The sequence below is a fragment of the Pithys albifrons genome, chromosome 22 (assembly GCF_047495875.1).
Source record: "Pithys albifrons albifrons isolate INPA30051 chromosome 22, PitAlb_v1, whole genome shotgun sequence".
Taxonomy (NCBI): Eukaryota; Metazoa; Chordata; class Aves; order Passeriformes; family Thamnophilidae; genus Pithys; species Pithys albifrons.
In genome coordinates, this window is record NC_092479.1 from 8309458 (window position 1) to 8335100 (window position 25643).

General features: G+C 46.8%; 1 protein-coding gene across 4 annotated transcripts in view; it reads left to right on the forward strand.

Annotated features, from left to right (window-relative positions):
- Window positions 1–21270, forward strand: part of PEX14 (peroxisomal biogenesis factor 14) — a 69983-nt gene extending 48713 nt beyond the window's left edge. For all 4 annotated transcript variants that reach the window (XM_071575739.1, XM_071575741.1, XM_071575740.1 and 1 more), the window contains 6 exons: window positions 5994–6122; window positions 12337–12422; window positions 13068–13170; window positions 14411–14508; window positions 17658–17749; window positions 19430–21270. In XM_071575739.1, coding sequence (XP_071431840.1) covers window positions 5994–6122; window positions 12337–12422; window positions 13068–13170; window positions 14411–14508; window positions 17658–17749; window positions 19430–19898 — 977 coding nt within the window. In that variant the 3' untranslated portion in view covers window positions 19899–21270. The remainder of the gene's footprint in view (window positions 1–5993; window positions 6123–12336; window positions 12423–13067; window positions 13171–14410; window positions 14509–17657; window positions 17750–19429) is intronic.
- The last annotated feature ends 4373 nt before the right edge of the window (window positions 21271–25643 follow it).

Here is a 25643-nt window from a genome sequence, read left to right on the forward strand (position 1 = left end):
GCATCTGCTAACACACTAACTCATAAACAAGGCCCGGCTGGATCAGGTGGCACGGAATAATACAGGCTAATGAAATACAGCACAGCTTTCCATTACTGTTAGTTTTTACAGTGTCGTCATTACGTGTAATTTATGTTTAAAAAATTCAATTTTATACAAGGCTCTGGGAAATAGGGGTCTGCAGGTCACCCGACGACTTTTAACGGCTCTGAGAGTCCTTATTGCACTCCACTGTTCCAACAAAATGTTAATAATAAATAATAAAAAAATCCTCTTTTTCTCCAGTTTGCATATCTTGCTCCGTCTTTTTAATTACAAGTGGCTGAGGAGACTTTGGGGCTGTGGGTGATGTCAGGAGTTGTCCCCTCTGCTGCTGCTCCCAGAGGGGGGTTACTCTCTGCTTGCTTTTCTTTTGTCTGTCTATCAATCACCCGAGGTCCTGTAAATGGAGTAAACACAGCTGAGGAGAGGGAGATACTTAACAACCTCCCTCCCAAACCCTCACCCTCTGACATTGCCCTCCTCTCCTCCATTACACTTCATTTTATTATAGACTCCAAAAAGCTTGGCCAGGAAGAGAAACTGCTGCTGGTTTATTTATTTATTTATACTTGTTATGCCAAAATACTTTTTATTTTAACCTTTTCCGTGCTGGTTGACTCCCTGTAATTCTTGGCATTGTTCTGTAGGTCGGATTTTCCCTCCTCATTTCAGTGCTGTGCAGCTGAGGTGAGAGCACCTTTATCAGTTCTGATTGCTGCTCAGTCACCCTGAGGGGTTAAAGTGTATCATGTTCTTAAAGATTGCTCTTGCATAATTAACAGTCTCGTGGCTGAATAAAGCTGTGAGACTCCAAAGCCCTTTCAGCAACTTTTCAAATTACTTTTATTTCTGCATTTTTCAGCCTGGCAGTTGAAGCCAGCCCATGTCCCTTTGATGAGTGTGTTCCTTTGCTGAAGTTTGGGCTGGAAGTGCAGCAGGAGGATGTTTGCATTGAAATGCAGTGTCTCAGTGTAAATCAGGGCTAAAAACATCAGAGTGATGTTTCTGAAACCTTGGGGTTTGTTCAAATGTTGGATTGGGCTCAGCTTCAGGAATGACCCATCTGTGAAAGAAAATGGATCAGGAGACTTTGCCTTTCTGACCTTTCAGCTAAGCCCAGAGGAGGATACAGGACAAACATCTGACAACAGTCACCCAGCACTGCATTTAACTGACTGAACAGGTGGAATCATCACTGGATCAGATCCCAGAAGGATTTTGTGATGGTTCTTTTAAAATGTGGCCGTGTTTTTTCTGAGCAGAGTTGACTCAGTGGCTTCCAGGAACAGGAGTGCACCATCAGTTCAGGGTACCCGCCAGGAGATCTTCGTTTTACTCACACAATGGTCACGTAGTTTGTTGTAGCTAAACAACTTGTCCTTTCTTTTTTTCCTTTTTCTTCTTAATAGAAAGTTTGTGGGGAAAACAACAGCAGCTGCCACCCCCTGCCCCTCACCCTCCCTGCCTTTTGTCCCTGTGCAGGGTGGGTGGGTGGGAGGTTTGCTCCGGGGTGGTCTCTCAGGGGGAGTAAAGCTGCCTTTGGAAACCCACAAAGGAGCTGAATTCCTTCCACCACCTTCTCCTATTATGGCACAATTCTTAAGTTCACCTAAACAGAAATTTTCTCCCTAAAACTGGTGCTGCCTTCAGGTTGTGAAAGTCTTGCGTGAGTTACTGGATTGAGGAGTGGAAAGAGGAATATAATGAAGAAAAATATATCCTTAGTGCCTGGGATGGGAAGAGTTGTCACTGAAATGTCAGAGCCTGTGTCAGAAGAATAAACTGGGTGGCCTGTCTAGTTAAGCTCATGCGATGGTTTTGCATTGCAAGTATTGCTGTGGGGTTTGGGCAGAGAGTAGATTAAACAAGGGGCTGGGACTCACATCTCCTGAGTTCTGTTTTCTGACTGTCAGAGGTTCAGTTCTGACCTTGGAGCACTTCTCCTATCTGTGTGTCTCACCTGTTCCTCATCCGTGGGGAGTGGATCCCAGGACTGTCAGTGCTGCTCTGCCTCAGAGTGGGCAGCAGAGGAGCAGTGTTGGTGTCCATGAGGTCCTTATAACAAACAGGAACAGATACTATAGAAGGACAGAAACAGACAGATGAGTCCTAAAAGTTCTTGGGAAAAGGAGAGTGAGGTGCAGGCACCAAGAGGGGTTTGTGACAACTGTTTTATTTCCCAGCTTGCTCCGATTCTGTGTCTGACTACAGTTTACAGGGGCTGAGTGATCCCTGCAGACTGAATGGCAGCACTGACAGTCACAAAAGAGGGTCAGCAGGAACCTTTGAGTGCAAAACAATCATGGGTGCTGGATTATTCAAATCAACACCCTGAAGCCTGAAAAGGGAATTTTAAGGCTTTGTGAAAATTATGACTAATTCTTTGCAGTGGCTGAGGAGGAAGGAGGCAGTGGCTGGGGGAAGGGAGCAGTTTGCATTCTGTGGGGCTCTGAGGCAGTTTCCTGCATCCTCCTCGGCTCAGTCCTTGCTCAGTACCCTCTGCAGTTAGATTATTCCTTGCAGATAGCAATCAACTGGAAGGAAGTGTGTGTCTAATTTGCATGAGATTATTTAAAACAAAAAAAAAGGTCTGCATTAGTCAGGGTGATGGTAAACAACGCAAGGAGATGCCTTTTATAATATAGCCGTGGCTCAGCTTTCAAAGCCAAATATAATTCACTTACAATTGGCAGTTTCCTTTATTGTTCCTTTTAACCTTTTGCTTCCTGCAGGGGCTTGATCTTGCTGCAACTGCAGAACAGCAAAAAGGTTTGTTTTCCAAAGTGTTGGAAAGTGGATTTAGAGCAGTTCCTCTTTTGAATTGAGGTGAATTTCTTGACACACTTGAGGTGAATTTCTTGACATAACTTTGAGAGTTATGTTTGACACAAAGGTTCAGTTTTTGTGGTGCTGCTTTTGCTTCCAAGGGAAGTGGTGTTGGGTTTGGGTTGCCAACTTCCTGCTAGATTAGAGCAATGAGTGACCATGGACACTTCTTCATGTCTGTGATAAAATAAAGCCAGGTGAGATATTGGAACAGATGACACTTTCCTCTGGTTTGGAAATTCCCACTTTTCTGTGTAATTAATATGTTGAGGTTGAATAATTTGGGCATGGAAGACTCACAGTGTGTGCATATTTGTGTGTAGCTGGTGAATCAGAAAACAGTTGAGGCCAAAGGGAATTGGGATGAGTTGGTTGTAGTTGCCTGAGGACACTCTTAGAGTATCTTGACCATTTTTGTTCAGTGTGTGAAAATGACCAGCATGAAGGGACAGGTGGATTCCTGAATGCACAAGGACTCCTCCTCACTGCTGAGTCTCCACAGTGCAGACTTGCTCCATGTGTGTGCTGAAGGAATCAGCCCTGGGAGGTGTTTGGAGGCCAGAGATGCTGAGCCTCAAAAGCCCCTTGTGCAGATGGACTGAGGTGTTCCAAGGTGGTGACCCTCCCACTCTTCTCTGATCAGAAAGAAGGGATGTAGTTTGGGATGCTCCTTTGTGTAATGCCACCAGCACCAGGGCCAGGGCCACTTCACCAGGCAGGAGGACAGTCCAGGGAAGTTAGAACAGTTCCAATTTTATCTACTTTGCACATTGTTCAAACCAGGAATTACAATGTGAAAGGTTTCCCATCCTTCTGTCACTCACAGCAGCTTTTCCTTCAGAGCACAGCAGGGTTTAAATGCAAACAGTGTTACTTGGGTGTCCCTAGTTGGTGAGGTCAGAATAATCTGAGATGTGCATTTTATCTGCAGAAGATTTTGGGTTTTTTCTCAAACAGGATGAGAATAGAAGGGGCAGTATGGTTAGGAAACAATAGACATTGTTTTCTGCTCTTTTTGCAGAATGAAGTAAAGGATCCTCTGTTATTTCTGATGCTTCTAAGTGTTAACTATGGTCAGATTTGCTGTCTTTGCATGGAGATAGAGCAAAATGCCCAGTTACAGTGGGAGCCACGTTGCAGCCAGCAGCTAATGTTGTCTCCATCTTTATGAAATCCCACAGTTGCTGGTGATCTGCAGCGTTGGCATCTGTTTATGTGTTCTCCTACACTGGATAATTAGGAGCTGGTTTAAGCAGTTTCTTTCTGATTAGGACTTTGCTTTTTAACATGGATTAAACACCATAAATATTGCTTTTGTGACTAGAGCAGGAGGCTGAGTTGTGTTTATTACTCTCACTGGAAGTCTTGTTCCTTATTGTTATGTGTGGTTTTGGTTCCTTACTATTTGAGGCATTCATCAACTACAGCTCATGGGGTGACTCTGAGATTTCAGGAGCAAAGATCAGAACTTCAGATTTCTGATGGTGATTCTGACACTGACAGTGTTCTGTTGTTGGAGAAATCACCCAACTTGTCTGTGCATCATCAGCATCTGCTCTGTGGATTGATGAGCAGTGTCCCACAGGAACTCACAGGAATCTGTTAATAGTTATAAAGCCTTCTGAATGTGTTAGTGCTTATGATATTAACAGTTCTGAGGCAGCCTTGTGTATTTATTTCTGGCAATATTGTTTGTGCTACAGATTACTCTGTCCAGACCCCCAGTGTGCAGTGAAGCTGAAGATCCTGAAAAATTTCCTTCAAACTTTGCTAATATGCCCAGTGGCTTGGCCATTTCCTGTGCTGTTAAAAAGGGAAGTGTTTTAAAGGATTAAGTTGAGGAATTTTATCTACCAGCAATGCCTTGTGGATCTCGAGTGGGGTGATGGAGAGAAAGTATCCCCCCCTTTTCTCCCAGTGCTGTCCTATTCCTGCCATTTTCCTCACTGTGCTCATGTCCTACGATGGTGTGAGAATCAGGGGATCTGCCTCTTCTAAACCTCATTCCTTGAATGCACGTTCTCAGTTCCAGCTGCTTGGAATGTTTTTGCACACGCTGCATGTGCAGTGAAGGGTCTGAATCCCTCCCGGTGTTCCTCAGGCAGGGACACTGGCTGGTGTTGTGTGTGCTCTGTGCAGGGCAGTGACACAGCAAATAATAATACCCAGCTGCCCAGGTCCCACTTCATGGCTGCCATCTCAGTACTAAATTCTTTTTCTGGAGGGTGTTTTCTCCTGTTGTTGGAAAAAATATTCCAGCTGTGCTTCCCTCTTCACAGATGTTGGTCATTGGGAGTGCTTGAGCTGCTTTTCTGTTCCCCCTTGTTGGCCAAATCCTTTCCATGTGTTGTGGCCAATTACTGAAGGCTGTCCTGGCGTTTCCTGGTGGCAGCAGTGCCTGCCCAGCCTGTGCCATGTGTGCAGTGTCTGCCCAGCCCTGTGTGGAGCACAGACCAGGCTGCCCTGGGGCCATCCAGTCTAATCCTGCAGCACGAGGCCGGGGCAATGCTCAGCTCAAAGTTTGGGCTTGGCCTTGTTTTGATCTGTTTTGTTATAGTTTTATTTCCTCCTTACATTCTGTGTCCCATTCATACTAATCACAGTCAGTCCTGATTTTTTTCTTTTTATTTCTGCATTTGTCATAAAATAAAGCAAATTATTCCCGTCTTCGGAAACGATCTAGACTAATTAGTCGTCTAACCCAATAATTAGTTTTTTGTTTCCCTGTCTGTTTTCATGCATTATTGTTAGTTTTTTCCCCTCTTTTTTTTTTTTACACCATTACAGATTAAAATGAGCCACATTTGCAGTTGATGGTATCTTTTTTTCGGGGGAAGAATGGAGAATTGCAATAGAAAGCTACTTCAAAAGCAGCAATAAACTCAAGGATAAATTAAGGAAATTGAATGAGCCACATTTGGAAGCAGCGTCGAGGCTAATATTCTGTCGCTTAAGGTTAAATTGCAACAGAGAAAGAGAGAGGGAGACATTCCAGTGAATCCCAAATTGGGGAGGCATTGCTGCTGGAGTCAGCTCGGAAGGGTTCTGCCTGCCTCGAGGATTTAATTGTGTGTGCATCAGGTGGGTCAAGGTGCTAAACTGCTCGGTTTGCTCTGCTCCCCCAGGCCTGACAGATGAGGAGATCGACCTGGCCCTGCAGCAGTCGGGGACGGGCACGGGGATGGGCACGGAGGAGCCGTCGGTGCCCGCCACGCACGCGCTGCCCGCGCAGCCCCCGCACCCCGCGCCCTACGGTGAGTGACAGCGGGCACAGCCTGCCCTGCCCCTCCTGCTCTGCCCTGAGCCCTGCAGCACCTGCACGGGCCCTGCACTGCAGCTCAGCTGGTCACAGTCACAGAATCACAGACCGTTCTGAGCTGGAGGGAACCCACAAATCGCAGACTCACAGACTGTTCTGAGCTGGGAGGGACCCACCAGGACCATCGAGTCCAACTCTCAAGTCAGTGGCCCACACAGGGGATTGAACCCCTGACCTTGGTGTTATTACAGCCAAGTTTTAACCAGCTGAGCTGATCTCATGCCATTCTTTCTGTCGGAATTGGGCACTGGTGTTACTTCGAATGCACTTGGTGGGTGTTGGTGCCTGAGACAAGTTTGTGTTGCATGAGGAAGATGAGACACAAACAAACAGCATCCAGGCCAGCCTGTGGCACCTCCTCACCTTGTGGGTCCCTTCCAACTCAGAACAGTCTGTGTGATTGTGACCTGAAGGTGTGTAGTCAGTACAAATCAGGTTCTGAGGCACTGTAAGGATGTGAAAAAGGCATTGAGTCAACATTAGCACTCTCTGGGACTCTTCCCTTTTAAAACTTAAGGAACTTCTCTCTGTGATCTTAAACTATCTGAGATGTGACAGCAGAAATTCTGTGTAGACTGTGTGGATGTGATTGTGTGATTTCTGTGTACAAAATACACTCTCAAAGAATTTTTAAAGTCCCACCATAATCTGTGTAGATTCAAAATTTACATATATATTTGCATTTTAAAACAAACCTCACAAAAAAGTATCTAAGCTCCAGACAATAAAAACCAAAGTATACACCATTAAAAATCCATCAAGAGAAGCTGTTCAGCTCACATGTGTGTCTGGCAGTTTGAAAATCTCTTCACTTACCTGCCAAGTATTAAAAATAGGATTCTGTTACGGCTCCTGAACAGCTCTGTGTCAGATACTGACTGATAAAACAGTTCCCTTAGAGCTGTGTTTGTTGGTTTAAGGCACAGTTTTGCTATTGCTGGAGACAATACTAGATTTGCTTTATGAGTTTTTAACTGCTCTGGGTTTTGCACAGTTTGAGAAGAAGAACATTTGTGATAAAGTTGGTCTCAGAAGTGGAATATTTCTAACTGTTCTGCTGGGTGTGCAGGTGAACTCCAGGGTGGATTCTGCCTCCTGGGCTGATACCTGTCTGACACAGCCCACAGAAATGCCAGGAAAGCACAATCTGCTCTCCTGGTGCTGTCCATGGGTCATTCAGCAAACTCTTACCAGAAGCCAAAACTGAAGAGTTCATCTTCCCTCATTTCAGTGTTGCACTAACATGAGTAGGGCAGGGAAGAGACACAGAGTTCAGCCCAGGAAACAGTCACCACTGTTAATCCTTGCAGCTTTATCACTCTCTGGTTGTTTTCCTTTCACTCTTTTGGCCTTCCACAAAGCACCAGTTCCAAATTCCTTCTTACTTCTCCACTACCATTTAAACATCAGAATGTTCTCAGTAACAGCTCCAAAGAGAATTTTGAAAATATCATTCTGTGATGCTCAGAAACCAAAGGTGACTAAAAATACCACCAAAGTAAAGCCTTTTTAGGGGATATAATTGTAAACTAAATTGGTGCTCTAACTTTGTGATCTGGTTGGCCTCTTTTAAATACTGTGAACCCAAAGCTTTTTCCTGTGAGCCAGTCCTTTTTAGCAGCCCCCAAAACTGGGGAAAGGTGACAGTGAGTTCATTAGGTATTGTTTGCCCCCACTCTGGCCATTCTTTGTGGACCTTCTATTTAATCTTGACCTCTAAATGGAAGTATAAAAAGAATAAATAGCTGAACATCATGGTATTTGTTTGGCCAAAATACTTGTTTGGATTAATTCTCCTCTGTGCCCTGTTGTCCTTGGCTGGTGGTGGTAATGGTGGATCCATCTTTGTGTCTTCCTATAAAGTGCTTTCCATGGTGTCAGAACTGCAAAAGGAATATGTGGATTTCCCAGAGCTGTGGGTGAGACTGTGCAGTGGCTCAGTGCTCCTCGAGGTGTCTTGTGTGCTGGAGGTTGTTTCATCAGTTGGATGCTAATCCTGGAGTGAATATTTCTGAATTGGTCCAAATGTGCTCCAGGACAGTTGTTCCTGTGATAGTTCACTAAGTCAGTTTATCTTTCACAGGTTTGTCAGGGCTTGTCATGTACAGAGACAGACAGATGCTCCTTTTCTGTCTGTCTGTTGTGCTTATCTTCTCCCAGAGTGTTTGTGACACTGTGTTGGAATGCTGCAAGGTTTGAAGTTTGAAAGAATATCTGGAGGAGCAGAGAGAGAGGGGAGTGCTGAGCCTGCACACCGACTGGTTGGTGGGAACAGCTCATGCTGGGGAGCTTGGACTGAAAAACGTGGCAAGCTGTATTTGCCTTCCCAAAGAAAACATGAGTTGCTTGTGAAGCAGCACCTGATCTGCTCCAGTTTAGGTCCTGAAGACTGTGAACCACTTTGTTTGATGTTTTTGGTTCTTTTTAAGCTTTTTCATGAGTAGTTTTGACACCTCTACACAAACCCACAAAACTAGAGAGAACAGAGAGAAGGAATTACCCCCCCAGAGCAAAAAGGAGAGTCCGTAGGGGAGGGTTGTGTGCTGAAAGGCAGAGGTGTTTGAGAAATCCTAATTCCTCTCTGCCTCCCCTCCTCCTCACAAGGTGTTGCTGCTTCATGTTTAAAAATTACGTTAAAACTGTGGGCTCCAAGTGCAGAAGTGCAGGAGGTTCAGAACCATCTCAGGGTTTGTTCAGCAGTGCAGCAAAGAGCCGAGCTGGGATGAGACAGAGCCGAGCTGGGGATCCTGCCAGCAGTGCCAGCCTGAGGTGCCCACTCCTGTGAGCCACTGCAGCAAACCCTGGGCACACCTGTGCATTTCACTTCCTTATCTCCTGCTGTTGCCACCCCAGTCTGGGCTGTTTCTGAAGTCCCTCTTCCTTCTGTACAGCTGAATTGCTGCTGTATCTGTGACTTCATGTTCTCGTGTCCTGTTGGCAGCGGCGTTACCTGAACAAACACGTCCTTGTTCTTGAGGAGTTAACCAGAAGGAAGCAGACCTGTGAGCCTTCACTCACACAGTCCTTGTGTACTGATCTCCTGCTGGGTTTGGTTCAAGAGAAACTATAAAAACTTTTGGGGGAAGAGGCAGGAATGAAGTTTCTCCTATTTTAGGTCAATGGCATCTCTACTGTTTCTCCCCCTGTTCTGGAGGAGCAATTCCTTCCCTCCAGTTTGTACTTTTGCCAAGAGGTGTCAAAACTGCTTAAAAAAAAAGCTTAAAAAAAGCTTGAATTTGATTAATATAGAGAAACAAGACTTTGCCTGACTGATAATAAAACTGATAAATGACATTTGAATTACTTGTAGCAGTAATTTATTACATAAAATATCTTTTATTTGACATGCGATTAGTTGCTGGAAGCATCACTCAATCTGACTAGTTTAAACATGCTCTAAAGTGAACCCCCAGTAAAAACCCAGGGCTGTCTGCTGATGGCATTATGAAATACACTAATCCAGCAGTGAGGGCAAAAATCTGACTTTAAGCATTTAAATGATTAATTGGGTTTATGTTTTTTTACCTTTCTAACCCATATAATTACAGGCAAACTCAGGGGAGTTTCCAAGCAAGGTGTGCAAAGCTGCAGCTTCTCAGCCAGGCGTTGTCTGGGTTGTCCCCTGTGGTACTGATGGGCTCCATTTATGGGGGTTTGTGCACATTTTACACCTGCTTAAAAATCAGCTCCAGTGACTTTTTTTGTGCCATGTGGGTCTTCTTTTCCCTCCCCTTCCAGCCTCAGTTTCTGCAGTTTTAAATGTGGATTCTGCTGAGGCTGACCTTAACTTGGATGCACAAGGCCTAATTAATTGGAGTCAGGGAAGTTAATTCTGAGATGAGTGGGGATCTTAAAAATAGTAGGTGTTTACTGTGGAAGTGCAATTTACAGTTGCTGCTGTGAAAATTAAACATAGAAAAAGACATCCAGCTGGAGAAAATGTCTGTCCCTTCCATTTGCCTTTTGAGGGTCCCTTATGTAGGTTGTTACTTCCCCAGTGCTTGAACTGGAGGGTGACTGGGCTGTCAGTGCTGCTTCACTTTACCTGAATTTTATTTGGAGAAATTGAGGGTATGTGAAGCAATCAGTGTGAGCAGAGGTTACAACAGGGAGGCTCCAAAGCCTCTCCCACCCCACGTTTTAGGTTAGAGAATGGCAGAGGAAAAGGAAGGTTGAGTGTGAATTTTAGGCAGAGCTGTGACATTCTCTGTAACTGTAAAGTTGCTGTGGTCAGTGCAGAGCCTTTACTGCATCTCTCACTTCTCTCCACCCCCCTCACTTTTTTTTTTTTTTGCCACAAGACAGAATTATTTCACACATCTCTAAAATGAGTAAAATGGCATTTCAGCTTCTTGTCTTTATAGACTCTCTGAACTTTAGGAAAGATCATTCTGGTCCCTTTTCATTAATAATGAAAACCAGGGGGCAATAAAATGTTCTTAGCTGGAGCTTTACAGGAGTGGAGCGAGAGAGGAGGGAGGTGAAAGGGCGAAGTGGGCAGATTCCTACAGGTGGGTCTCCTTCCTGCTCAGAGGGCACAGCTGGGAGGGGGTTTGGGACAGCCACTCAAGGACACTTGGACAGGGCCCAGCTGGACCCACAGCCCCTCTGGGATCATTAACCCTTTACCTTGGGCAGGTCAGCCAGGAACGAGGTGTGTTCCCATAGATATTTTTAGTCAGAAGTTCAGGGCAGAGAACTGGACAACCAGGAGACTTCAGACAGCAGCAATGACAGTGGGAGCAGAGTGTGGAGGGAAAGTGGGGTGGGTGGCTGGGGTTTGCATCCAGATAAGCCAGAGATCATTTTCAATCCTGACATGTACACAGCCAGTTACTGCTGCTTAGCTGACGTGTGTTAACTCATTAAGTTAAAAAGTTATGATAATTTGATCATGTGCCTAAGCTCCAAAACTGCAACTGCAGCAACCCAAAATACTCCTGGTGACACTATTCACCAGCTCTGACAGAGATGCTTTAATTTGTTCAGATTTCTAGTCAGTGGATAATTTCAGGAGCTGTTTCCTAAAACACAGTCAGAAGCTCTGAGTGCCAGGATTTGGGAGTCAGTGCCCGTCTGTGGACCTTGAGGGCTGGGACTGGGGGTAACTCTTGCAGTGAAGTGTCTGTAGAAGAACTCGGCAACAAGCAAGCTGGCAGGAGGTGAGCAGAGCAGAGAGGAGAGTGGTGTCCACCCATTTTAGGCAGCTGAGCCTCCCTGTGAAAGCCACAGTGAAACTTTGGAGAGTATGATGCCTTTGTGAGGCGCTGTAGCCACAGGCAGGTTGGACTGTCTGTCTGGAGACCACACCAACCTCCATCTCATCAGACCTGCCCACATCCTGCCACTGAACTTTGGGCAACATCATCCTGCATCCTCTTTATTATTAAAGAAAACCAGGGGCAGTCCAAGATTCATTCAGGGAACTGAGGGAGGTGAAAGGATAAAGCTGATGCCAAACTCCAGGTATCTTTGGTTCTGCTGGAAGGAGCAGAGCACACTGTGCCTTTGCTTTGCTCTGTGCAGTCTCTGAGCTTCTGTGCAGAACAGTGTGTTAAATATCTCAAGCTTTTATCTACTTCTTTACCTCTCTCTGTAGATATTTAATTGCATATGTTCTTTCTGCTCCTTATGTGTGCTTTGGTCCCTATTTGTAATTTAAGCTTGAAAGACACTGGATCCTTCCTTATTGAAATGGTCCATAATTGCTGACACAGTTTTCATTTATTGCCCTGATAGATTTCTCTTCTTTCTCAAAACACTCCCTTCTTTCCTTTTTCCTGCTCCCCTCTGTGTCTCTGGCTGTGTTACCATTTCCAACAATTATGATAGTGGACAGTAATAGGTATTCAGGTAAGGAGTTCACCTGAGGTGGTGCCAAGCCCTTAGATGGTTGTGTGGGTTCACAGTGCCCTCTGCAAGGGAAGAGGAGGGCAAAGCAGCCTGATGGAGCCTTTTAAATTGCTGCTGTGATTTGTGTCCCTGTGACACTTTGTGCAGGGCCAGAGGTCTGGCCGGGTGTCTGTGTCCTCCTGCCAGAATAACACTGTGTGTTATTCATTGCTCTTTTCTCTGATGATAAAATGGGTGTACAGAAATGTTGTCACCTGCAGTTCTGACTGTAAGTATTTCTTGATTTTGGCTTTTAGGTCCCCCTGGCTCCAGATGGCGGGACTATGGGGCTTTGGCCATCATAATGGCAGGAATTGCCTTTGGATTCCACCAGCTCTACAAGGTAATGTTTGAGAGCACCGTGTTGTGCTGCTTGTGTCCAAATCATCGTGTTGATTCCAAGCTGGGGAAGCATCTCTCTTCTCACTGGCACTGCCATTGCTGTGTTTGAGAAATGCAGACACTTTACATGAAAATGCAGAGTCAAAAAGAAAAGTGGCAAGCAAACAAAACCAGTCACAGTTTGAGCTGTGACTCTCAAACTGCTACAAACAAGGTCCTTCTCATGGTGAGTGCTGTTGGTGAAGAGCACGCTCAGTTCCTGGGCCCAGAGCTGCAGAAGGATCGGTGGCAGTAGGGGAGAGTTGTGCCCTGTTGGACCCAGCCCATCCTCTGCAAGGCAGGATGAGGTGGATTGCATGGCTGGGCACAGTTAGGAGCTGGTTCTTGGCACCCTGAAAAGTGTAACCACAACACTCTGCTGCTGCTGCTGCTGCTGCTGCTGCTGCTGCTGCTGCTGCTGCTGCTGCTGCTGTAACAACTCCTGCAGAGGGAATTTCTTTTCTCAGCCACATGTGGGAATAAATGATCACTGGTTCTGTGATAGAGGCTGAGGTTTGGGGAGTGGGATTTGAGGATGTTTCTGGTGGATTAGAAAGAATGCTTTGCATGCCCCTATTTCCTAAAAAAGTTTCTGTACTCCATGCAGAAATACCTGGTTCCTCTCATCATGGGAGGCAAAGAAGACAGGAAACAACTTCAGAGGATTGAGTCCAACATTTCTGAGATGAGTGGCAGTGTGACACAGACAGGTAAAGATTAATGACTCCATCAATTCACCCCTCAAAGCCTTTCTCTCTGTCTCCTCCACTCTGCCAAGACCCCCACCCTTTTCTTCCCCTCCATCTCCACTTTCTGTGGTGACTTCATTTATCTGCTCTGAGAATCTGTTCACATTTGCAAATGAAGCCGCCGTCATTTCGGTTTAATTTGAAATTGCTTGTTTACTGTCGGCACGGCCTCAATTAATTATGTTTTTACGGAAAGGCTCCCAACCTCAGAATATTAATAAGGGGAATAAAATGACAGCCTTTTGGAGGGCTGTAAAGTTCAGTTTTAATTTCTGCTTCTCTGATGTTTTCAGGGGCTTTTTTTTGGTGGTTTCCCCCCACCTTCCATCTGAAAATCCGAGCAAGGGTCGGGAGAGTCTGTAATTACTGTGCCTCCCTGGCCTTGGCCACCTTCTCTGTTATTGACTCCATTGGGTGTCTGTTCATTACCCAGCGCCCTAATGATGGTCTGGATTAGCTGGTACCTGTCACACCAATAGAGTTTTTAATTTTATTTATTTTACCAGCTTGTTTACTATCTGGAAGCTTTAGATAAAGTACCAAAGTAGAAAAGTTCTCCAGCTGGAGATGGAATCCAGCAGAAGTTGTTCAGTGTGTGCCGGGGTGTAGGAGGGGAATGTAGGGTGCCCTCTTCAAATAAAAGGGGGAAAGTAAAAGTATATTCAGTAGGGAGGAAAAAGGTGTGATTTTAGCAGTAAGTTTGTCAAAGATGTTGGGGTTGAAGGAGCTGGTGGGTTGAGAGTGGGAGGATGCTAATTAGACCTTTTAGTGAAGGGTGAGAAGAAAAGCACCTTTCATTTCTCCTGATACCCCGAGGTCAGTCCTGAGAGCAGCTCCTCCCAGGCTGGAGTGTTTGCCTGCAAGAGCCCCGAGATAGATAAATGATACAAACATTGTATAAGTTCAGGGAGATGTACAAATCATAAACCAATATAATTAGAAGGGAGAGGTTTTGGACGGATATACTGTGGGCTATAGACATCTATACAATGGAAAGATAAACTAGAAATACTGGGGGTTAGATGCAGTGCAGGTAGATTACCCATAGTGCAGATAAATCACATGGATTAAAGTGAGCAGGCGGGCACAGATAAATTAAATACAGTAGGAATAGAGGCATCTCTGTGGCTAGACAGCAGGAAGGGCTGTGTGAGTGTGTGTGCAGGGAGCTCAGCTTGATCTCCTGCTTTCTCCCTCACAGTGACTCAGTTACAGACAACTTTAGCAGCTGTCCAGGAGCTGCTAATCCAGCAACAGCAGAAAATCCAGGACCTCACCCAAGAACTGGCTGCTTCTAAGGTATATCCACTCCCAGCTTCACCTCTAGAGCATCACAACCCCTGGAACATTGATGGCTTCTTTTGTGGGCAGCTGGAAAGCACCCCCTGGGTTCACAGCCCAGCCACCAGCTCTGTCATACCCCCAGCCCGTTTCTCTCCATCTGATGTGTCCAGAGGTGCTGGTTAAAGCACTGGCTGTGGGTTGGGTGCTCAGTGGGTGCATCTGACTTTGGGGAGGGCTTTCTGTGGAGCTTTGGGTGCAGCACATGTGGCTGAGGCCTTGGGCCTGTTCTCAGCTCTGCACCTTCTGTACTGCATTGGAGATGGAATAATTGTGCTGTCAGTCCACAGACCAAAAGAGGCAGGGACCAGTTGTGCAGAGGTTTTGTTTGTGTGTAATACCTAATTCTACCTGTTTGTATTTCTCCTCTACTCTCATAATTTGTCAAAACAAATACTTAGTCCTGTTCAGACAAGCATAGACTTGAAGGACTGTATTTAAGTCACTTTTTCAGATCCAGGCCAGGTAATGGTCAAATACTCTTCCTTTTGAGTTCTTGTGTCAATGATCTTGGACAGCTCAGTCACATCACAACCCCATCAGTGACACACAGTGACCCATTCCCTTTGACTCCTGACTTGACCCTGGCAATAAAACCATCAGTTCTGACTAGTTTGTGTTGTTACATGTGTAAATAAAGTAACCACTTTTCACCAAAATTGATTTTCTTTCTGCCAATGAGAATTAGTGCTTTGCATCTCCAGAGTACTTTGCAGCCCTTGGCTTAAGCATTCTACAGGCAGAAACTGCTGGTGACTTGTGAGGTGGGGTGGATTTGCACCAGTCCCTTGGAGATTAAGTCTTCTTTGACTCATAAACTTGGGATTATTTAGGGCCCAGTCATCTCTGTGCAGGGAGAGATTTTCCTGTGAGATCCCTTGGGCAAAGCTTGCAGCCTGCTACCTGTAGCAGGAATTGCCTTCTCCCCTTCCCTGCACTTTAATCTCCTGCAGGCCCTTTGATGGTGTGTCACTGGTGGGCCACAGCTGACTGTGCTGTGCACTCTGTGCAGTAGGAATCCCTCAGTGGCACAGCTGTAAACCCAACCATGAAAGCCACTTTATGGTCACAACACTCTGCTTCAATTTTCCTTGGGAACTGTGGCCTGACTGTGGCCTGGAGCCAGCCCGGAAATTGGAAAACTGTTTTCGGGTCTTAAGTGTTAAGATTAAGAACACATGTTGAGCTTTAAGAAGGAAAAAGGCCACAAGAGTCTTGGTGGTTTAGAGAGTCTTGAAGAAGTCTTTCCTCCCCCCTCTCTACCCCCTGCACTGAAATGGTAGCACACATTGTTATGATATCTAAACCTCATGTGTACAAAGAAAAACTTGGGCAACCCCACAAACCAAGGAATAAAAGCTGTGTTTTCTCAGCTGTAATGTAAGTTTTTATATCTGCTTTTCAAACTCCTACTGGCATGCTGTAAAAAATTAAAAAGAGGGACTTTAAGTAATTAAAAAACGTACATAAAAATTCAAGGCTTGAATTTTCTACAACTGTTTTTAAAGAGACTGGCTAAAAAGCCCCAGATGTCAGATTTTATTTCTAAATCCTAGGCATCTGGCACCATATGTGTTTTGGAAATTTGAGTCCTTTGCAGGCCAGTGAGTGGAAATCACTCCCTTGTTAATGTGCTGCCGTAGCTTTCAAGGTCTTGGAAAGCCAGAACAGTGGCTCCTGGATTCCTGCTGTCTGAGGCTGGGAGTGTGACTCCCAGGGGAAGCATCTGTGTGTGTCTCAGCTCCCACAGCCTCTCCCAGCTCCTGGGGCCAGAGCCCAGCACTGACTGGGAGCAGGGCTGGCTGGGAGGGTGCTCAGGGTCACTCAGCACCAGCTGAGCTCTGGTTAAAGAGTAAGGAGGGACAACCAGTTCTGGCTACATCTCCTGGGAACTGCTGAGGAGCAGTTCTGTGTTATCCCAGTCCTGGCTTCCTTTGGTGGGGAATTTATTAGAAGTATCTCTGGAGTGGTGCTCACAAATGGGTTCATTCCAAATGGCTTTTAGCAGGAATTACTGTGGGAAGTGCCAGGCCTGAGTGTGCTCTGGTCCCACAGCTACGGGAGCTGCTGGAGCAATAGATGGGGTAACCAAGGCCATGCATGATCTATCCTAAAAGAGCCCCTCCCATTTCTCAGGTTCCCAAAAGGGTTAAAAGAAAAGGTGCCAAAAGTATTGTCTGCAGCCTGTTCTCCTCAGTTACTTGCTCTAATTCCTGCCTGATACCCCATGGCAGTTCTGGTGCAGTGCTGACAGCAGCTGGACAGGCTTCCAGCAGTTACTCACCATCTTTCCCCACCAAACTGCATTCACTGCCTTGGAATACCCAAGAGGTGGTGGCCAGTCCAGCTGCTCCTGGAGAGAGGAGCTGGTGACTCGAGCACAGCTCTGAGTCTTCAGGTTGAGCAGGGAAAGTTTGTGCCACTTCCAAAGCACTGATTGATCAGCCACCTCTAAACACCACAGAGTGCAGATAATCGATTCTTTCTGTCATGATTTAGGAGAAATGAACAAATGGTTTTAAAATAGTTGTTAATGTATATACTTGAACCTGTTGCCTCAGCTAAGTGCAGTCAGGAAGGAGTAAAGGACATGATTCAGGGCAACTTCTGCTGTTGTTCAGGATCTTAATTCCAGTTCTCTAGAAATTCGTTAGGTCAGTGCCAAAGGATTTAATTTATCTCTTTGTGTATTGTTCTCTGTCTGATATGTTGGTGGAAAACATCCCATGTGGACCCAGCTTTGTCTGAATTCTCATAAGTGCTCCTGGAAAAAGAAATGGCCACTTGAGATACTTCAGCAATGGTTGTGCATTGGAAACAAGATTAGTTAGTCCCCCAAACAGACAACAAATATTTGAATAGTCTTGGCACCTTGAGACAATTATTATTTCTGATCACTGTGGGGATCAGCTGAGGACCTTCTTTTTTTGTGGAAGTTGTTCTGCTCAGATCTGAGAGATTTTAGATGATAGAGCTTATGTATGTTATGCACAGGACTCGAGATTGCCAGATGGGAGTGGAAGTAGCATAACATAGGAAAAAGTGACATTGGTGAACTATCATCCAGTTCAGACTTTGATCTTTATGTTTTGTTTTTCATGTTCCAGGCCACAACTTCCACCAACTGGATCCTGGAGTCACAGAATATTAATGAGTTGAAATCTGAGATCTACTCTTTGAAAGGACTTCTCCTGAACAGGTATGGACAGAATGTGAGAGCACATTGTGGTGGGAAAGGGGCTGCTTTCTGGGATTCTCTCAGTCATGGAGAGGAAAGGCATTTCCAACAGGAACCAGCTCTATATCCTGTTACTGCTATTTTAATAATACCACTTTGCACTCCACTATCACTTTCTATTTGCAGGTCTCAAAATGCTTTTCAAACTTGCCTTAAATCACAGAGTGCTTGGCAGAATTAATAAGATTTTTCCTTTTTGTTTGTGATGGAGGGGATCTCAGCCATTGCCCACAGTCAGGATGCCTCTCACCTCACCTGAGGCATTGACTGCACCTGCATCCTGTTGTAGGAAGAGTCACTTTGCTGCAGTTCCTGGTCAGGGCACAGCCAGGATGGAAAGAGTCTCCCCACAGCAGACCCTGCTCCTCTCAATCAGATAGCTCAGATACAGACATCTTGCAGTGCAGCAGAGCTCTGAAACGAGGTGATGGAAGTCCCAGCCTGTGGGGCAGTCATAAGAACAAGGATCAGATCTCAGTTCTTGAGAAAATTCTTTTTTCCAAGTATGTTAATTTTTAGTTTATCCAGCTTTTCAGCTATTGATCCCTTCACTCAGATGAGACTCCCTTCCCTCCTTCTGCATGGAACTAAGTCTTCTCAAGTCACCTCTTTCCTGAGAGATAGATCTCAAATGTCAGTCTAAGATTGAACTAAACATGCTCTGGATCTCAGCAAGTGGCTTTTCAGAAGTCTGAAAAGTATATTGTCTTTGATACCCTTTCCAATTCCTGCTGCACCTCTCGCTCCTCCCAGGAGTGTTGGCAGGGAGCTGTGGAGGAGGAGGGCACATATTCAGGTGCTGTCTGTTAGGCTGGGCCATGCCAGCCCCACTGCTGGGGGGAGAGCGTGGCCAAATGACTCCCACTTTGCACATACACAGGCAAGGTGTGTGGGGAGTGCTAGACCAGGCGTGCTTCTTTGCTTTGCTCTTCATGACTCTGAGGGCACCAGTGCTGCCCTTGCACTGAGATTTGTCCTGTCTGTTTCCTGGATTCTCCTGTTAGGGCTGGGCATTATTTAGCCACTATCATACCCACAGAGCCACCTGGAAGGACTCGGAGATGGAGCAGCTTTGCCAGCTGGTGTGACTCCATTCAGGTCAGAGGAGCAGAACCAGTTTGTGGCAGCCAGGGCCTGGCCCAAACATGCAAAGTGCCTGCTGGGACTGGGAGAAAGGCTCTGCATTGCATGAGCCAGAATGCAATCGTGGTGTATCTCTGTGGAGGTGAGGGCCAGGTGGTGAAATTCCTTGGCACAAGGACCTGCTGTGTCTGACTTCCTGCTCCAGTGGGAATTTTTGTTACCAATTAATAAGTGATTGTTCTATAAAGGGACACCCATGTCTTTTTGCAGGCAGCATTCCTGTAAATTGGCCAAATCAGGTCATTTTAGTGCTTCAGACTGCCCAGCTGGGACATTTTCCCTGTGTACAGGCTCACTTGCTGGGTGCTTGTAAAGCACTTGGAGAATCTGGCTGGAGAAATGAAGCACCCTTGGTTTTGTTCATTTATGGCAAAGAGACTTGCAGTTTCAGCCCTGCTTTACGTGACTTCCCCAGCGCAAGTGCCACCAGTGATAACCCCTCAGTATTTATAATAAAAGCCCCTTTCTCTCCTTTTCTCCCCCTCTTCCCTCCCCAAGGAGGCAGTTCCCTCCCTCCCCTTCGGCCCCCAAGATCCCGTCGTGGCAGATCCCGGTGAAGCCGAGCTCTCCCTCCAGCGCCGTGGCCGCCAACCACAACAGCAGCAGCGACATCTCCCCGGTCAGCAACGAGTCGAGCGCGGCGTCGCCGGTGAAGGAGAGTCACAGCCCCGAGGGTGCCCAGGGCAGCTGCCACCTGCTGGGCCCCGAGGAGGCCACCGCGGCCACCATCGATGTCACGGGCCAGGTGCGCATGGAGGTGCAGGGCGAGGAGGAGAAGAGGGAGACCCAGAGGAACGAGGAGGAGGAGGAGGAGGACGATGAGGATGATGACGTTAGCCACGTGGATGAGGAGGAGTGTCTGGGGGTCCAGACTGAGGACCGGCGAGGAGGGGATGGGCAGATTAATGAGCAGGTGGAGAAGCTACGAAGACCTGAGGGGGCCAGCAACGAGAACGAGATTGACTGAGGCCCCCCTGGCTGCTGCTGCTGCTGCTGCTGTCCATCTCCCCTGGCTGCTGCACTGCCCCCAGAGCCTCTCCTGTTTGTGGAGAGAAGTGCTGCCATCCCCTCCAGTGATTCTCCCATGACTGACCTCGAGCAGGGTCATGATTGCCTGGTGGACAAGCTGGGCCCTGTTTCCTCACAGGGCTTTGCAGGGTTGCAGTGGCTTCTTGTCCCCTCCCAGGCCTTCTGCCCTGCACTGGGGTCACTGCTGGGCTGGAAGACCGATCGCCTTACCATGCACCACAGCTACAACAACCCCTACAGAAACACCATCTCTCCTCAAACAATCGGCCTCTTGCTGCATCCCAGAGCCCTCCTGTCCAACTTCAGAAATCTGTCCTGAGCTCCTTGGTTTCACAAGCCTTTAATCCCCACATAAGGCCCAGACCAGTTCTCTGATTCCCAAAATAACCCTCTGGTTTATTTCTCAAACTACTTGATATTCTGTTGCCAAAAAAAAGGAAAAAAAAAAAAGAGTGTTTTAACCCTGAATTCCTCACCAGAGCTCAGTCTTGGCTCTTCCAAATCTTTTGCCAAGCCTCAAATTCCTGAAGCTACCCAGCATCCAAACTCACTGAATTTCTGTGGGATCCAAAGAACACTATTTCCACCCCATGTGCTTGCACTCAGCAGAGTGGCTCTCACTAGGGACCAAGTCCAGGTGTCAGGGCCACAGCAAAACCCATGGGAACAGGTGGCTTTGTCGCTGATTGCTCCCCAGTAAAAGAAGTTGACTCCAATTACCCCAATTTTTACTCCTCCTCCTCCAAAGACAAGGAGCTCACATCAGTTTTTGACATCTTATATTTCATTTATAGCTGCCCTGAACAAATGAATCAATCGATAAATGAATGGAGTGATATCAGATCCTGAAATTGGTTAATTCTGTAAGTTTGCAATGGTTTTTAGCTTGTTTTTCTCCCTAAATGAGAAGAAAACCAATCTCAAATGGTTAGCTCAGACCTTTATCTCTCCAGTGACAGGCACCTGCTACAGCAAAGCAGTCTCTGCAGCAGAGAGAACAGCTCCAGCTCTGAGGTTTAACCACTGGCCTTTCTTGCCCAGTCCAGCCTTTCTTTGCCCCGTTGGGGCCATACAGAAATCAAACCAGTGAATTTTGAAACCTCTCATTTGCAGCATTGTGTTCTCAGCTGGTAAAGTGGTGGTGTCCAATGATATTATTCACTGCATCAGAGCCTCTTAGCAGAGCAATTCTTGTAACAACTGAGTCTCACTGTCCTCACCAAGCAAGTGTGCTCGTCTGTGTGATCATGTATAGATTCCAAATATAAAATATGATTGTATATAATTGTAATAAATATGAGTTACCACTATTTAACACCAGGCTATCACTGGGTTACTGTGGCTCTTATTCTGGGGAGAAATACGCATGCAGGGTGGTAAGGGGAAGGAAACAGGATGGTTCCAGAAACTTGGTCTTTCTGAAATGTTTCTGGTTTGTGGCTGTCCCAGTCCTGGGTGGAATCTGCAGGAGGCAGAGCAGGGAGCAGTGTAAGGTGCACCATGAACAGCTCCCCATGGGGCAGAGATTGGGATGGATGGATCCCCAGCAGGTGGAATGCAGCTATTCCAGTGCCTTTGCTCCCAGCAGGAGGCTCTGCAGGGTGTGGAATGGCTCGTCCTGCTCCTTCCACCCCGGCAGCAGGAGGTGCTGAAGGGAGCTGTGACATCCCAGCCCTTGGCCTTGTCTGCCAGGAGGGAATGCAGTGCTGGGTCCCATGACTGCCTGACCTGCCATCCCAGGCCAGAAGCTACTCAAGGAAAGGGAGTGCAGCAAGTAATTTGTAGCTACTACAGTCCCATCGTCGTTCAACAGAAGGATTTGGCTCCCTTCTGAAAAATCAGGGATTTACTTGATTCCTGAGTATTTGGGTGTCTGGTACACAGTGACATTTTCCTGCTCTGGGGGAGCGAAAGGGACCTTCATATTACTGTATTTAGACCTGCTGCTGGATGTGATGATTTCTCATGCCTTAAATGGACGAATATCTTCCCCAGGAGGGAGTGAGTGTGTGTGTGTCCCTCTCCCTCTCAGTCTCTCTCTCCACTGTTTAACGTTCACAAAGAACGTCACGTTTAGCTAAAACAGGGCAAATTTGAAAGTGTTTAAAAGGAAAGGCTTTGCTGAAGAGATGGCACTTTGCATTTCTCCAAGCCAAGAATCTTTGGGAAAAGAAAACACGACAATGCAGGGATGTGATGAAAAAGTATTGTCCTGCCTGTGTACATTTTATATACATAGAAGGTTTTGAAAATAGAAAGTGCCTGGACAACAGCAGTTGGTGAAATGTGGAAAATATGTTGCTGAGGTATGTGCCTTGCAGAGTGACTTACGAGGTTTACAGTACAGGCATCCCTGGGTTCATTTTCCCTCCTTTTCCTCCATATTGCCAGTGTTCAATTCATTTACCTCAGGATTTCTGGTCAAAGGCAGCTTTCTTTAACTGCCCTTTTCTAGCCCTTAGTGTTTCCTTCTTACCACCTTTACCAATTTGATAGATGACTCTTTTACCCTAACCTGATAAATCCCAGAAAACTCCATCAAGGCCACTGTTGCTCAAAAAATGTAACTCTGTGCCCATGGCTGCTGGTGGGGTGTTTGTGTACTTTGTTGAAGGGCCCAACCCACCAGCAGAGAATTTGGAAGAAGCCAGACCTTCCCTCCAGCAGGTACTGTCATGAGTCATGAGTTTTATTCCTCAGTCTTGTGCTCCTTGTCTTTCCAGCAAAGCAACAGTTGTAGGGAGAGGAGTTTGGTCCTTGTAGCCTGACTGCTAACTTGTAATTTTTTTCCTCTTTTTCTTACTAGAAACAACCTCCTTAGCTGCCCTGTGCAATGATTCCCCCACGGGCCAGTTGACACTGAGAAAGGCATCCTGTTAGCTGAAAGATGAGCAGGTAGGGAACCTTTTTCCTGCAGAACAAGACAGCAGTTCCCACCACTTGGCTTAGTCAAGTGCTTGGTTTTGCTGTGAACTCTTATTTTACTGTATGTTATATGGGAAGAAGAACCCCCCAGGGAGTGAGTTCAGTGGTTTATAACGTGGTTTCTGTAGGTTTTTGAGAGCATACAGAGAGCAGATGAAGGGAGATTCCTCTAGCAGTGCCATGTGGGCACATGGCAGTGAATCCTTGTGGGCCTCTGCTCTCTCCTAGAGGAAACAAGATCAGCCTGTGCTTCCCAGTAATTGGAGAATATCAAAGTTCCCTTTCCAATACCTGCAAGAGAAGTGTGGGCAACTCAAAAATGTGACCAAAGGGGAAGGGGTTAAGAGAGACAACTGATCATGGTCCAACCTTCCTCACCCCAGATGTGACAAATTAGTCCTATGTACATCTTTGTCAAAAACAGGAAGAATGTTTTTTGATTTCCTTTTGTGTGTTGGGGGTGTAACCAACAGTGTTTGGGATCAGGAGGAAGAGGATGACTTTGCAAAGTATTTTACTTAGGAGTGTGCCTTGGATTTCACATGTGTTGGTAACAAATACAGAGTGTGGTAAATACAGAGCTGTGACACAGACAAGTTGCTGAAAAAGCCAACTTTGGGAACCAGGTGTGGTGCTGGTCCTGCAGCTCACACAGCCCCACCATGAGCTCTGTCCTGGAAGGAGAGCCCCAGCCCCTGCTCTGGCCACCCCACCCTGTGGCCACTGACCCTGAGGAGCCCCAGCCCCTGCTCTGGCCACCCCACCCTGTGGCCACTGACCCTGAGGAGCCCCAGCCCCTGCTCTGGCCACCCCACCCTGTGGCCACTGACCCTGAGGAGCCCCAGCCCCTGCTCTGGCCACCCCACCCTGTGGCCACTGATCCTGAGGAGCCCCCAAGGGCTGGGCTGCACAGGTGGGTGAGGAGCTGCCCAGCACCTGCAGCAGCCTGGACACACTTCAGCTCTGGTCTTTGCTTGCTGCAACTTGGGTTCTTCTGGCAAGTAAGTGCTTTTTATTGCTATGTTCTCCCTTGATTTTGTCTTCAGTAGGTGGGGGAACTGGCTTGGGGAATGTGTGTGCCAAGGGCTTTGCACAGGAAGCTGTGGAAGGCCCTTCCTCTGTGCTGGTGCTTTACATTAAACACAAACTGTTGGTGGCCCTGCACTCCAAAGCCACCTGAGCTTGGGGAGCCTTAGCCTGGACTGCACCTCTCCCACCACTGGGTGCTGTGTGAGGGCAGAGCAGGAGAAGGGCTTGGCCTGCAGGGATTGGAAACATAAATACAGGGATGCTGGGAGGGGAAACAGGAAGTTATTTACTCAGGGCACAGGAGAGACCTTCCAGCTTTCTTCGTTTTCCCTTTCATTGTCTTGTTCCCAGCCTATGCTGCTTCCTCAGGAGTCAGCTTGGTAGGCACCTTTGGAGCTGTGTCCACCTACTCTGCTGATGAAGGGCTGGCTCTTGCCACTGTTTATGCTCATAAAAGGGAAATAAAATATTAGAATTGTGCCTAAGGTGAATGCTGGGGTGTGGGGCAGATGGGGGTCAGGGCCTGCCTCCTCCTCTTGCTGTGCAGCACAAACTCTGAGCTGTGCCCTTGTGGACTGAGGGGCTGGCATGGTCTGGCCCAGCTCAGGGAGAAAAACAATCCCATCCCCAAAAGGGAGCGAGCACTAACCTAATAAAGGCACCAGCTGGACGAAGGCAAAACCAGCTCTTTGGAAGAAAAAAAACCCAACCTCCTTTCATTAGAAAAATAATATATTTCATCCAAATAAGGTAAAAATATTTGAAATGGGGCAGAAGTGAGCACTAGGCAGCATCTGTCAGGCCCTTTCTGAAAAGGGGAAGATTATTAAAACTCAATTACAATTTATTTTTGTAAAGCCCCTTTCAGGCTAAAAATCTCCCCAGATGCTTTGCAGGGACTGCTCAGGGGTTACTTACAGGATGGAGCATCTTCAGAGATCCCCCTGTTTTCCTACCAAACCCTCCTTCCCTGCATCTGCTGAAGGATTTCATCCTTCAGGATTTTATTTTTTCTATATTTGCACAAATAGTGAGAGATGTTTTATGATGCTGGCTGCAGAAACAGCCTGAAGAGGAATGGGGAGGAAGTTGACACTGTATTTTTTTCTGTTTTAGGTAAAATACTTGCTTTTCTTTAGGACTGTGTCTCCTGTGTGAGAAGGTGACTGGCTGGGTAGGGCTGATTCTGAGGACCTGGTGTATTTGTTGCCTGTTTTCCTTTCTGTGCCTGTCCCTGTGCCAGCCTGTCTGTGTCTGGGTCCCTGTGCCTGGGTGGCTGCTCTGGGCAGCATCCCTGGGGCTGGTTTTCCACTCCCCTCGTGCCTGTCTCCTCATGCTCTTCCCTCTCTAACAGCTCACAGGCTGCTTTCAACTTCATCCCTCTGCCTCTGTAGCTACTGCTGAGCTTTTGTCTGTGTGCAGCTACAGAACACCTCTTTAAAATGAATTTCTTTAACTGATTTAATTAAACCAGAGCAAATTCTGGGGTGGACATTCTTCCATCTCTTTGAACAGATTTGCTTTCCTTTAGCAGTTCCAAGAGCTGTGTCTGCACAAAGGGCTGGGTGCTGCAGGTGAATCCTTCTTTGCCCTCTTAGCATGTCTGCAGCAGATCCCATTGCTGTGGAACTCTTTCCCTGGCTGCTTCTGTGCCTGTGCAGTAATAGCAGCACTTCCCCAGCAGCAGTTTTGGGTGGGAGATGGAGCTTGGGGCTCCCTCATTCCCTGG